Here is a 14,300-nt window from a genome sequence, read left to right as displayed (position 1 = left end):
TAAAACTAAAGAACAAATATTCAATATTATTGTCATTCTTAGTGTTGAATTGATTTTCTTTTTGCATTAGTATTAATTTGATTTTGATTTAAGCTTTATTATAATTACCAACATATGTGGACTATAATCTTTATTGGCCCATTCATAATTCTAAGTTTCAAACTTGAAATAATATATTAAATATTAAAAACTATGGAAAAGTATAAGAAATATTTAAAAATTATATCAAAGTAAATATTTTTATGTATAAAATAAAATTTTAAAATTATATATATAAATTCGGGTTGGTTTTTTTTAGTTAAAACCAAACCAACCCAAATATAGTCGGGTTTTATTTTTCAAAACCAAACCAAGTCAAACCAAACCACTAGTTGGATTTTTTTTTCGGGTTGACTCGGTTTGCGGTTTGGTTCGGTTCTCGGTTCGGTTTTGTACACCCCTACTAAAAACTATCAAGATGGGCTTAATGGTTGAAGAATGGGAACAAAAAAAAAAAGAGGAAATACAAACTAAAATGAGAATATTTGTTACTTGACTATGGTTAAGTTAAAAAAATGTGTGAAAAACACAGTATTACATTTTTTAATCTGGTCTCAATTACTTACCAACTAGGAAAAACAACTTCAAGAGGATCATCAGTCAAATAGAGTAACCCTAAACTTCATTTCATTTTGCTTGTCACAACCAAATTTACTACAAAGAAGTTTTCAAATGTCTCATTTTACCTAATCTTCATTTTTGACATGCTATAATTACTATGCTTAAGATTGAGATCAATGATATGTCCATGAACGAACTCCTTTTTAGTGTATGAATGAGTGTAACACAAACAAGCTCCTCAGTTGTCCTTTCAGTTCCACATATAGCTCTGGTCTATGACCAAAAGCATCAGAAATTGGAACGATATAAACATCTTGACAACTTCATCATCGGAGCTTCTTTTGTTTACTTCCAACTATAATATTAAACCCTCCAAACATAGGTATGTAAATGTAGGAACTTCTCCATTAGAAACAGAAAGAGTTAACAGAAACCCAAACTTCTATTTGGTTACGATAAAGATTTGGTTGCCAGATGTACTGCCCTACAATCTCCAAATGAGTTGAAAATGATCCATCTAGAATTAGGAAATCAGTTTCTTCAATCTACCAATTCCAAATCTTGGATAAAATTGTTTTTCTTATGTCATACTTGATTGTAAAACTTCCAATGTACCTTGATTATGGAAGAACATGTGAGCGAAATATGAGGGGATAGGTGCAGCAAAATCCACTACTCCAACACACAGAAAGCAATGGTCCCTGCTTAAACTTGTCATGAAATGAAAAGGCTATTGGCTTGGGGTCATTTCCAGGACCCCTAATGAACCCAACCAAAGATGCTGAAATCAGTGGACTTCTTCTAACATCATATATTGCTATAAGACCCCTGTACAAGTCATTCCCATCTCTATAAGACAAGGCTAGACGCTCTCCTGAAGCATCCCATGCTATCTTATCTATTCCTCGACTTCCAGTCAAGGACTGTATATCTGACAACTCAACGGGTATAAGATGTGCATCTAGAGACGGTGGCCTGGTTGCAAAGTGAATGGAACCCAAGGTTGAAGATTCAGAGAAAGCAATGAGTATTCTACTACCATCAGGATCCCAAGCTGCTCCCATGACAAAACCATTAGTTGAGGACCATGGTTCTGATGTCCATGTATTAGTCTCCCAGAGATAGAATGTCCCATCAAATTTTGCAGAGAAGAAATAGTCTCCTGATGGGGACCATCTCAATAAGGAGATGCCCCCTAAGCCACGTCGAATAGGTGTTCCCACTCCTTGAGCAACATCCCAAATGATGAATGAAGAGCTCTCAAATGAAGCTGATGCCAAATACTTCCCATTTGGGCTCCAGGAAAGGGCAGTAATTTGTTCATGTTCAGGACTTAGAAGGACGTCCACAAGAGTCCATTTAGTTCCTGAGCCTCTAGAGAGAGTACCCAATGTAACACCTGATCTCACTGAAGCTGTATTGCCTGGAAATGAAGCAGCCCAAATGCAAATGCCACCCTTGCAGGCGACAGCAAGTGCCCTCCCACCATTTGGCCGCCATGAAAGACTTCTAACATCTTTTTGGGAGTCATTGATCAAAACGCAAGGACTCCCTCCCTCAGAATCTTCATAATCACGAATTGTCACCTGATGTTGTCCGGAAATAAAGGCTAATATATGCTTGTGCTGGTGCCAATCAAGGACATGGAAATCAACATCTTGTAACAATTTTACATCAATGGGGTGAAAAAAGTGCCTCAGCGAACCAGTAGAGACTGCCTGCAATGCTGCCCAAAGTAGGCCACTCTTCCTCTGGTCGGCACCTTGTTCAGAGCTCAGTGCACTCAACAAATTTTCTGATTGAAAAGGAACTGGACTGAAGATAATTCCAAGAACCTTGCCGTAGGTTTCCTTAGCTGCATCATCAGAGAGTTCATCTGCAGTAATGAGGTCTCGATTGATTTCGCAGATGGTAACTTCACCTGGTTGAGGAAATGACGGCATGTTTTTCAAGCAACAGAGAGAGAGACAGGGTTTATGGTTTCTATTTTGGGTTGATTCCTGCCAGCTCTTCGCCTTCTCTAAACATGCCTTGAGGAAGGGAAGACTGAAAAAAATCATCAGAGCTTTAAGCACAAACACCATGCTAACTCAAAAGGCAGACCATAGAAACCCCAGAGATTAGAGTTAGGGCCTGTTTGGATTGGCTTTTGGCTTATGACTTATAAGCCAAAAGCCATAAGTTAGGATTTCTAACTTATGGCTTTTGGCTTATTTTTGTTATTTTGTCTTTAAAATAAGTGCTTATAAGCACTTTTTAACTTTACCCAAACACTTCAAAACTGCTTAAAAGCTATTTTGGATTAAAAGCACCTAAAATAAGTCAATCCAAACGGGCACTTAACCAATTAAAGAAAAAGACGAAGAAAGAAAACAATCCAAGAGAAAAAATTGTATGGCCAAAGTATACCTTGCCAGCTATGTCGTGACCAAGAATGGGAATTATTTTGATGAAGGAAACTAGAGTGGTGGCCTTAGATCAATTTAAATGGAGAAACATGGACAGTGAGGAAATAAGCCTTACACTAAGGCAACAATACAGAGAGCAGTTAACATAAGAACCATTTTTACTGATCACACCAGCAGAAAACATTAACATTAAGAAGCAGGGAACAGGGTCCTGGTTAACCAACAGAAGTCTACTGCACAGAAGCCTTCAGAGTTTCAACAAAATATATAACAGAAGTCAGAGGAACAGACACTGAACCTTTTTATGCAATGGAACTTCTGAAAATCACTTAAACCTCTCAACATTACTCAAAGATGAAGCTAAAAGAAATTATACCCAGATTCAAGAGGCAATATACAAGAGTGAAGCCCCAACCTTATTCAACTATAGCAATCCAGATTCAGTGCACCACGACAAGGTATGATATTATGCAATACACAAAAATACAGGATATACACTAGTTCCAAATGTCTTCGATGCTCAGTATGCTCTAGAGAGTTAGCTCATATGCCATCCTCAAGAATTTCAGAAGCCGGTCAAGTTAGTTCAGTTACTCCCGAAGAGAATACGCTTTTGTGGATTTATATGTACTAAACCTTGAATTCTATTGAAGATAATGATGCAGTCGATGACAATTTCACTCTCTCAATTAGAGTTAGAAGCAGAGGATTGCAACAACCATGAAAAATTCATCCCATTAGACATTAGGGGAAGTACGTAGGTAATTCACGTATTGAGATGCATTTCAATTCAAAGGACAGGTTCACACAATATATCAACAGCAGACTATATGGGTTCCATTTAACACATCAGTACTTTCATATTACACCTTCAAGAAATTCTTAAGCTATTAATCTAAGATGCCCGCCCCAGGGAGGGTGAGAGCGAGCAGCGAGCCTTGACCCAACAATAAAAATTCTCCTTTGGCAACTTGTAGTCACGGATCCGAGGTGTGGATTAACCTATTTGTAGAAGTATGTATAGTAGGTATAAATTAACTCTCCTTATACCCCACATTATCTAAGATACCCAAACATGACTACAAGGTCTTCCTTCATTAAGAATAATTCAGACGTCAAGCGATAGTATTTGAACAACACACTATTCCAAGAAAACAGACACCTATTAAGCTCTGGCCAACTGATTAAACCCGCAATGCAAAGTGCTACTTAGGGGTTTAGCTAGTATTCAATGAGCATTGATGCAAAACCTATTTTTAGTACAGACTCAAGAGCTAATCAAAAATACAAAGCAGAGCTAAGTGTTAGAATTTCTGGTAATTTATAAAAATCAGAAGACACTAATAACATAAACATCATATATGCCTAAACACGAGGAAAAAAAGAAATCACAAATAATGATCAGGATAAAAGGAACACAAAGAAAAAAAAAATACAGAAACAGAAACATGAAACCTTAACTACATTACAAACAGTTTATTGCACCTACCTGAGCTTTGTTCTTATTCAGTATTTTTAACTCAACAACTATTAAAACTAGTCTATAAACATCAAAAAAACGCCTCAATCTTGAAGGTAAATGCTCAAGAAATCTTAGTAAGCTCAATCGGTTGTCTACCTGAACTTTTGATTCCCCTACCCAAATATTATTTTCTTAAATCAGAAACTTAAGATAATTGAAACAACTAATCAAGATAAAAGAGTTCATTAGACGGAAGTAATTTATACAATCATGTATCAACAAAAATCAATAAACCAAAAAAATCTTCAATCTCAAATTAACTCCGACAACAACATACTGCATTGTATATTTGTATTTTGAATTGAAAAGATAAAAGAAAGTTCGAACCTTCAATAAGAAAACCAGCCAGCAATCAACATAACCAAATGCTATAATTTTTTAGAACTGATATCATAATAAAAATGTGGTGAGTGGTTATGGCTGCGGCTGCAGCTGCAGCTAGGGTTTTATCTCTCTGTGAACTGAGAACAGGAGCTTCTATCCCTAATCTATTATATTACGTATAATATTAATTGAAATGTGAAGACAGGAAGCGCATCTGGTGTAGTGGTATCATAGTACCCTCCCACGGTACTGACCGGGGTTCGATTCCCCGGATGCGCACATTCAAGATATCTTTTGGTTTCTAGTTATATTAAAGTGATATTTTTGATACTTTTTGGACAGTTACGAAAAAGAGTAAAATTTTGATATTTTTTTTCGTTTCGATATTCTCAGGTCACTGGTGCAATTTGAAATTTTTTTGAGGTGTTTTGATGTATTTATCTTGATTTTTATATTTTTCGGACGTTTACGAGGAAAAATTAAAATTTTTGATATTTTTCGATATTCTGCACTTCTCTCGATTTGTACTTTTTACTCGTAACTTTTAACATATCAATAAACGACAATATTTTTGTTTTCTCCCCAAATCATTTTTCATGATCTAATACTCAACATCAACTAATATGGGTATTATAATAAAATAACCATTTCAAATGTAACTATATCTCTCACTTTCTTCATGATCTCATATGTTTAATGTCATCTTTTGTTTGTCTCTATGTAACGGTGTAAACAGGGCATAGCCATCTTGAGGCTAGGAGGTTCATTCCAACCCCTTTTGGAGAAAAAATACACTATTTACATATAGTTAAAAATATATTTTATGTATATAAAGTAGATGTTGAACTACATTGACTAGTTCGTATGTTTACTTCTTCATATTTTGAACCTTCTTAGTGAAATTTTTAGTCTCGCCACTGACTACAAATAGAGATATAAGAACTCATATCTTTATCTCTTTATTGTTTTTGCTTTCATATTTTGATATATAGTACTAACTCTTTTATGTTGACTTGACAATATGTCATCAACATGGGTTCTAATCTTCAAATTCGGGATTATATTTTAACCACTTCTACCTGTGAGATATGTTTATGGAGGACAAATATTATGGCAAAAGGTTAGTAGGTAGTCATGTGTCGTTTAGTTTTTTCTTTGTATTTTTATTAGTACTCTCCTATTAGCTTATTTTTATATTAGTATTAAATATTGTTTTCTTTGATTCGATTATTGTATTATTTATTGTTTCTACTATTTTTAGTTATTGTTTTTGTTAGAATAGGAATAGGAATAGGAACAAGAATAATATATAATTTTACTTAGAATAGAAATGATATATACAGTTCTACTTGGAAAATGATTGTATTAGTGTCCTAATTGGAAAAGGAGTCCAATGTAGTGTCTATGAATAGGGTCTCAATGTGATAATGTAGACACATATATGTCGTCAATGATTATATTAGCAAAAGTTGGGTCATAGTGTATCTTCGAGTGAGTATTTTCTCATACTAATTTGGGTAGCACCGTGCCATCTTTTCGATGACTACTTTTTCATATCTGATTTGCATAGCACAGTGCATCTTTCGGATAACTACTGTCATTACCCAATGAAAATGAGAAAGCCATGACAATATTTCCATGATAATCTCTACAAATACCTCCTGCCGCCCCTGCTGGACTATTTTGCATCTTGCTGCCATCCTTATTTAACTTAAAGCATGGCCATTTAGGCTTGTGCAACTTTACCACCGTGTAGTCAATTCTTGGTACTAGAAGCATCATTTGATTGCAAATGTAAAACTAATCCGACCCTCAAGTCTTATCGGGCATAACTTTGTACAAAATCTATTGGGGTTGTTGGGTTTTAAATGTGTGAATGGGGAATGAAAATTTGTGACTCCTGATGGGTTGTGACTTTTTCGAAAGGTTGTGACATTTACGAAAGATTGTGTCTTTTCTAAAGGGTTGTGACCTCTCTGACAAGACACAATTAGCACATTTTCATACTACCCTTTGTTGCTACTAGCGGCGAGACTACATGCTTCAATTTCATAAGTGGGTGAAGGAAGAATACATGAGCTTCAAGCAAAGAAGGCGGGGACCTCGGGTATAATTAGAGGGGAGTTCTCTCGTTTTTCTGCATTGAATTTCCTCCTTATGCATACATTTTCTTGCAAATAAAAGTAGAGTCTTTGTGTGATTTTGTTGTTGCCTTTTGAGTTTGCTAAAGTTATTAAATGCTGAGGTATCACTACTTCTTTAATAGTTTATCAGTTTTATTTTGGGAGAAAATAATCCACAACCTCGGATACAGTGAGGGAACTAAATTCCTTAAGGACACATAGTAAGTTTTGTGGACTCGGATAATTTATTTCTTTTCAACTTTATTATTTTGATTTACTATTCTAAATACAGGAGTTAACATCTTCTTAGGTTCAAAATACTACCGAGTATAGGAAGTTCTTACTATGTTCCAACAACTCGGTGTGTCTTGGCTCCAATGTCATCCTCTTCACATATTTTTTCCAAACCGAAATCTAATCTTTGGATTCATGTCCTTGTCTAGCATAATGTTGTTAAATTTCAGGTAGGGATGACAATGAGGCGGGTCAGAGCGGTTGCGGGGCGGGTCAGAGCTTCAACCCATAAAAATTCAATCCGCCCCGCTCCACCCCGCACCGCATAGTAAAAAAATTTAATTTCTACCCTCCCCGCACCAACCCGCATAAACCCGCCTCACATAAAAAAAAATTATTTTCAGCATAAATTTATTCATTTTAATCAGTATATGATTTACTAATTATCGGCTATTACAAAATTAAAATTTGATTAAACAAAAATTTAGTACCTGAAAAGTTGTAAATTAAGTTTTTAACAACATTTCAAACATATCCGAAAGAAATTAACAATATTGTATTATTAAAGTTATGATGAAATCATGCATTAATATTCTTCAAAGATTAAAGCTTTTATATAAACTTGACGAATAAATCTCTAAACCCACACCATTTATTATTTAGTTAAGTCACACCAAATTGTGAATCAAAAAAACTTTATTTTTATGCATTATTTTGAGCCATCTCAAAACAATTTTGCTTTGTTATTTAATTTATAAATAATATTTTCATAAGAATACAATTTTAGTTCTGGATTACATTGGTCATTTTGAAACATAAATTTTTAGATTTTAAATTTAAGATAGTCAGTTGTAATTTTCTTATTTAATCTAAAAAAAAATGGAATAGAAATATTAAGGGGAGATCTTAATTTTTTGGTATAAAAAAGAAAGTTTTGCTTAATATGTTTAATATTAAATTTGCATGCTAAATGTGTAAAGTTTAGCCTTCAGTTGTAGGCTAATAATATATGGGAAAATTACGTGTATAAGCAAACATATACTAGTTAATTAGTTAATATAACTATGGTTTGGCTTAATTACAATTCACGACCTACTTTTAGTTATAATTACGTGGCTCAGTTTTTTAGTTTTGTATAATTCGCACGTTTGTATAATTCGGAATTTGTATAACTTTTGTATAATTTGGAATTTGTATAATATAATTTGTATAACTGTTTACACTTCTGATGTTTGTAATTGTATATGTTATTTCGAGTTTATACAAACCGAAATCTGATCTTTATATTCATGTCCTTGTCTAGCATAATGTTGTTAACTTTCAGGCCTCTGTGAATTATTCTCAATTGTGAATCTTGATGCAGATACACAAGTCTTTTAGTTATACTATTGATAATATTAAATGGCTTAGGTCAGTCTAGTACCTTACTTTGTGTGTCATCTGCCAAAATTTTGTTTGGTCCTAAACAGACTATTTGGAAAGTAGAATTATAGGCATTAGTTCAGTGTGACATAATTAGTATATAATTTGCAGATTATTGGATGAAGAGTAGTACCAAAGGTTGATCCAATTATGCTATCCTAAGTATGATTAACCAGGAAAAAGTAAAAGCAATTTTAACCTGGAAATAGACAATTTTAATCATTTCTCCAAAACATAACACAATCTGGATCTTCCTTAGTGCTCTTATTCCTTAGGTAATTCTCCTTGCATCAAATATTGCTCGTTCTAATGGAACTAATACCCCATAACGATGGCTGAACGGATTTTCTACCCTTAGAAAACCATCCACAAGTGCATCTTTATGTGGTGAGGTGAAACTATAGATCAAGTGGTCTTTCTATATTCCTCTCAAGGTTTTTGATTTGAACACCATCCGCATTATATTAAAAAAGATAACATTGCAACTCTCTGTCGGCACATAAGGTGTTAGAATCATGATGTCTCTATACGTAGTCAATTCCTAATTAGTTCTGGCCAAGCACTCTTTAATCCATTTAAATGTCAAACATCGCATGAACAGTATATCTATTTCTATTCACGTCAATTTGATTTGCAGGTATCAAGCAGATTGGAATGTTCACTTTCACAGGACTTAACAAAGAACAAGTCGCCTTCATGACCACATCTACATGACATCAGATGGGTAATATGTTTTTTCTATGTCACAAAGTTCTGTTCGTGTCATATAAGACAATATTATGTCTCCCCATCAACTGATATGTGATTTTATTAGCTAGTTAAGTGACTGTGACTATCTTGGAAGGAAGGTAAAACAGTAAGTGGGAAGGGAGACATGTTAAAATCTTATCAGTCATCACTTACTTCTTTTTGTAGTTACTTTCTACCTTAGCTTTCAGGAACACTAAGAAAAGATATGATGGTATTAATGAACATTTCTAGAGCGTGATTCTTACTAGTTGGTATATAATTGTGGTAACCTCTATGAAGCTTGACTATCAGATTTGCCTTTGACATGAATCACATCACATGTCTATATTTGCAGACGCATTAGCATGCATGGCAGGTCTAAGCTCCAGGACAGTTCCACACCTGACAGATGCCATCCATGCTGCTGTTACTCGGGCTCGTTGAGTTTATTACTGGCTACTTCTGTTTTGCATCATGTTCTCTGTGAGGTTGTTAGCTGCTATCGTTTTGGTTGGCTGAGTATTTCCTGCTCAAGTTAAAACTCGATTGCAATTCCCCCTCCTTGTTATAATAAACCTGTATCTGTAATGAGTAGAATAAACAGATTTTGCTTAATGTAGCAAAACCTATTTTCGTAACCTCTTTAGTCTTAGTTGCTAAATAGTGGCATACCTTCAATTGTTACTACCGTTTTAAATTAGGTTATAACCAATTTTACACGCAGATAAAGCTTGCAAGGTTGATCCAATTATGCTATCCTAATTATCATATTATAAACCTAGAAATTGGTACTGGTTATACTCAACGTCATCTTGTCTTTCAGCATTCAATAAGAAAACAATACAAAATATTGAACACCAAACTAGGAAGCAGCATTGACTAAGAAATACAGGCAAATTGTAATCAGCTTCCCTGGAATGAATTTTTCACATGGTCTATTTGATTTAAAACCTGGCAATATATGCATCATGCATTTGAGTCTTTCACATATATGTCATAGTTTGAACTTCATTTGCATCAAAAAAATATTAACCTATATAACTAGGAACAGCCAAAAACTTTTTCATATCTATCGGGGGGAGCATGACCCAAACTGGTTGACAAGGGCAAACTTCCCATTGAGAATCCCATGGGCATTCTCTAATGCGCTGCCAGATGGTAAAATAATCATCATCTTCCATTTCATCAGCAGCTTGATCAAGCAAATCTTCATCAGCCTCATATTCAGCAGCCTGAGCAGGAACATCTTCATCAGCCTCATCAGGTACCTTTTCATCAGCTTCATCAGGCACCTCTTCATCAGACGCCTCTTCATCAGCCTCATCAGGCGCCTCTTCATCAGCCCCATCAGGTGCCTTTTCATCAGCTTCATCAGGCGCCTCTTCATCAGCCTCATCAGGCGCCTCTTCATCAGCCTCATCAGGTGCCTTTTCATCAGTTTCATCAGGCGCCTCTTCATCAGCTTCATCAGACGCCTCTTCATCAGCCTCATCAGGCGCCTCTCCATCAGATTCATAGTCGTCCTCTTCATAATCATGATGTAATTCGGTGGTACCCCTAAGACAATCTGCACCTACATGGGTGGATAGACATACTGTATGTTCTTCCTGAAGTGTACACCCTCCCCCATTAGGTGCCAGGTAGAGTTGCAGGTTAGGCAGGTGAATATAAGTCACTTTCTGCATGTCAAGGTTAACCCCTTCACCGTACACTTCGAAAACCGTGAACTGCATCTCAGGAGGAAATACTATCAGTAGAGGCGTATTGACAGGAGATAATACCATACTGGTGAACCAAGTTTCCTGCAACTCTAAGGCCTTTATTGTTAGATCAGTGGTTCGTGGAATAACTTTTCCACCTACACAATCCAATCTCATTGAGCTCAAATTAGAAACAACCACATACAGTTGATTCTTACACAAGAGAGCATTTTTAATATTTCCCTTCAATTCAGTCAGAAACTTCTGATGGTGAACTACTATATCAAAGCCTTGAATCTGAAAGATATGAATTACGGTCTCTCCCTCCGACATTTCCAATAGCAAAATAATTTCCATGCCATCGCATACCCCGATAAAGTTCTTATTTGGAGTTAATCCTGGATAAACCATCAATGTTTGCCATTTACTGCCCGACATCTCATAGAGATGAAATGATTGTTTAGCATAATTCACCAGGATAAGCCACCCGTTCGGGAATGATCCAATTAGCTTGAAACCTCTGAGATCATGTTCGATCTCATAGGTTGCTAATTCTTGGTAATCATCAAATGTTAATTCTTTGAGCTCTTTTAGTTCTTCAAACATCTCCTCACATGTGGCTGATTCTCTAAGCTCAGTTATTGTCTTTTGTTTGATATTTGCTAATGCTTTATACTGTTCAGGGTCAAATAGCTGGCAGGTGTTTCTGTTGGGATGAACAAGTAAAAGGTTCGGAGTCCAAGAGGGAGGTATACGATCTACAAAGAACTTCTTCTTGATGTTTTCCCAGCGGATAAGTGGAGGACTAAGGAAAAAACCATCCCCTGCTTCAGCCTGCAGAATAGATAGGAAGTATAACTACTTAGAATGTTGTTTATATGGTGAAGTTTCAAAGTTTGTGAATCGAAACAGAGACATTGAAGGGTGGTGTACGTGAACATGATGGTTTATATAGTACTCCTTTTGTTTCCGAAGATATAGTACGTCTACTATATATGTGAACAATCCAACTAATTATTTGCAATAACATACAATAAAGAAACTATAGGCCTTGGATTTTAATACTAACTTCAACTCTACTAAAAGGGTATCCGGATTTCAAATTCGGTCTTTCCTCTGGAAAAGACACAGGTAACTGCCATGCGTATTTAAATTAGAATTCTGTAACACTTTTAAGGTTAGAAATTTACAATAGTTTATTTAGTCACGGTGATAATTTAGCTATTATTGTACGACACACCCAACTTTAAGCCACAAGTTAGAGAATAAAAAGTTTAAAGTTGAAACACTATAGTCTACTAAGGGTGAAAGTTAGAAGGATCTCTCTTAGCTTTCTAAAAGAAATGGAGCTTTTTTAATTACTTTCATCATATAATCCCTATAACTAGTAGGAAGATGCAATAAATCAGACAAATCAATTGACGATCTTGTCAAATCCTGGATGATGCCATTATTAAGTGTAAGTAAAGCATATAAAGGAGATGTTTCATTTCTTCTGACTAAGATCAGAGGTGAACCTGAGTAGACACACAGAGAGTATCAGGAAGTTGTGTCTTTCCAGATCTGAACAAATTGTTCATTCAGTAGAGTTAGATGAAATTTTCTAATAATGCTTCTACCGTAAAGCTAAAGCAATAATCAATACTTGACTGTTACCTAACTTCACCAAAAGGTTTAGTGATTGCTGAAGTATCTTTTTTCCCTCCTTCAAAAGTTCACACAGAAGAAAGAACAGTCAGAATCAGGAGTGATTTTTTTTAAGGAAAAAACATTGAGGATTGCATATGGGAACAAAAAGTTTACCTCCCAAGACATCATCCAATTATTCGCTTCCAGTTGTGTTTCCAACAACTGCCTCCCTCTGTAACATACATGTAGTATCCAAATAGGACAGACTCATTATGAAATGTCACACAAGCAAACGAATGAAAGAGTGGATGGACAAGGAAAACAAAAATAGTGATTTTATTTCTCACCACATTGACCCTATTTAATTATTGAGTGACTTCAGTGGATTACTAATTATAATAGAATCAGTCCAACAAACTTTAGTAAGTTCATGTGTGCATAAAATAGAAAGAGGAAAGAAAGCGTATACTTTGAGTAGAAGAGCATCTATCAGGTTCAGTAATATACCCTAAGTTATGAAAAGAGAAAATGAGTAGCAGCAGAAACATATGGTGTATCATCAACATGAGTATGACTATCAGAATTAAAGAGTGAAGTTTTGTAACGATGATACTTATCAGAAGAACAAAGATTGAAGACGTAGAACTTTATGCATAACAACATGAGTTCTTTTTTTTCCTTTCACCCTCTTTATATGCATCATCAAGCCACTGCAGGTGTAGATACCTGCCTCTTGAAACTTCTTCACATCCCCAACATTGATTCCATGAGAGATCACTGAATAAATGATTCACCATTTTGAACAAATTTCGAATTCAACATTCAATTAGTTTTGGAAGTTTATCAGAATCTTACATGAATTTATATTTGATATTAAAAGCACACACTATAACATCATCCTATACCTTAAAGTAGACAGACATCAGGAGGAACATAATACTACAAATTTTATTTGAACTCTACTAAAATACATTCACAACATCTTAAAATTAAAGGATTATGATACATATGATCAGTAATGAAAATCTCACAAGAAGAAGAGAAAACCGAAACTGTGCAAATTATGCTATAAAGATGAGATCAAAATAGAGAGACACACTAGGCGCTGATGAAAAATAGGATAACGACTAGATAAAATAATGAGCATAAAAACAGTTAAAATATATGGACATTGAGCCATAACTATGAGAAACGCAGAACACAATCTATTATCTTAAATTAATGTGAGCTTCCTTTGATATTTATGTTATTCAGAAATTTTATCTCCAAACCACCGCTAAATATTTTGTGACGCATATGAAAATCATATATCTCCACTATAGAAGTAAGTAGAGGAAACTAGAAACCCTAACATTCTCCACTAAGATAAGGTCAACAAACACACACTAGCATTGATTGAATTTTTGAACAAATGGCTTGAATTATGAGGAAACAGAGACTATATTCACAAAACGAAAGCGAAGCTAAAAAAAAGTCGAATTTAAAAGAAAATTTCTTACGTTTATCACTAGATTCGAACCAGCCTTCTTCACATCCAACGAGCTGCAACAGTTTTTCAGATCTGAAATCCATCAACACATCAGAATATACATTACAATCAGAAAAATAA

At 35.0% G+C, this 14,300-nt stretch overlaps 2 protein-coding genes and 1 non-coding gene across 3 annotated transcripts; 1 reads left to right on the top strand and 2 right to left on the bottom strand.

The window, feature by feature from the left end:
* Positions 1 to 649: 649 nt before the first annotated feature.
* Positions 650 to 4,993, bottom strand: LOC102600134 (aladin). The gene is made up of 2 exons (XM_006346770.2): positions 4,858 to 4,993; positions 650 to 2,646 (listed from the first exon to the last, which is right to left on the bottom strand). Exon 2 carries the CDS (start codon positions 2,541 to 2,543, stop codon positions 1,221 to 1,223), a length of 1,323 nt encoding a protein of 440 aa, XP_006346832.1. The 5' UTR covers positions 2,544 to 2,646; positions 4,858 to 4,993; the 3' UTR covers positions 650 to 1,220.
* A 69-nt stretch (positions 4,994 to 5,062) lies between these two features.
* TRNAG-CCC (transfer RNA glycine (anticodon CCC)) lies at positions 5,063 to 5,133 on the top strand. Its single transcript has one exon. It is a non-coding gene; the product is annotated as a tRNA-Gly (tRNA).
* A 5,207-nt stretch (positions 5,134 to 10,340) lies between these two features.
* Positions 10,341 to 12,877, bottom strand: LOC102606193 (uncharacterized). Its single transcript, XM_015308533.1, has 4 exons — positions 12,866 to 12,877; positions 12,682 to 12,767; positions 12,580 to 12,625; positions 10,341 to 11,896 (listed from the first exon to the last, which is right to left on the bottom strand). Exons 1-4 carry the CDS (start codon positions 12,875 to 12,877, stop codon positions 10,391 to 10,393), a joined length of 1,650 nt encoding a protein of 549 aa, XP_015164019.1. The 3' UTR covers positions 10,341 to 10,390.
* Between the last annotated feature and the right edge of the window lie 1,423 nt (positions 12,878 to 14,300).

This window comes from Solanum tuberosum, unplaced genomic scaffold, assembly GCF_000226075.1.
Source record: "Solanum tuberosum cultivar DM 1-3 516 R44 unplaced genomic scaffold, SolTub_3.0 scf00089, whole genome shotgun sequence".
Taxonomy (NCBI): domain Eukaryota; kingdom Viridiplantae; phylum Streptophyta; class Magnoliopsida; order Solanales; family Solanaceae; genus Solanum; species Solanum tuberosum.
The sequence above is the reverse complement of the archived record's forward strand: the minus strand, read 5'-3'. Positions and strand labels throughout refer to the sequence as shown.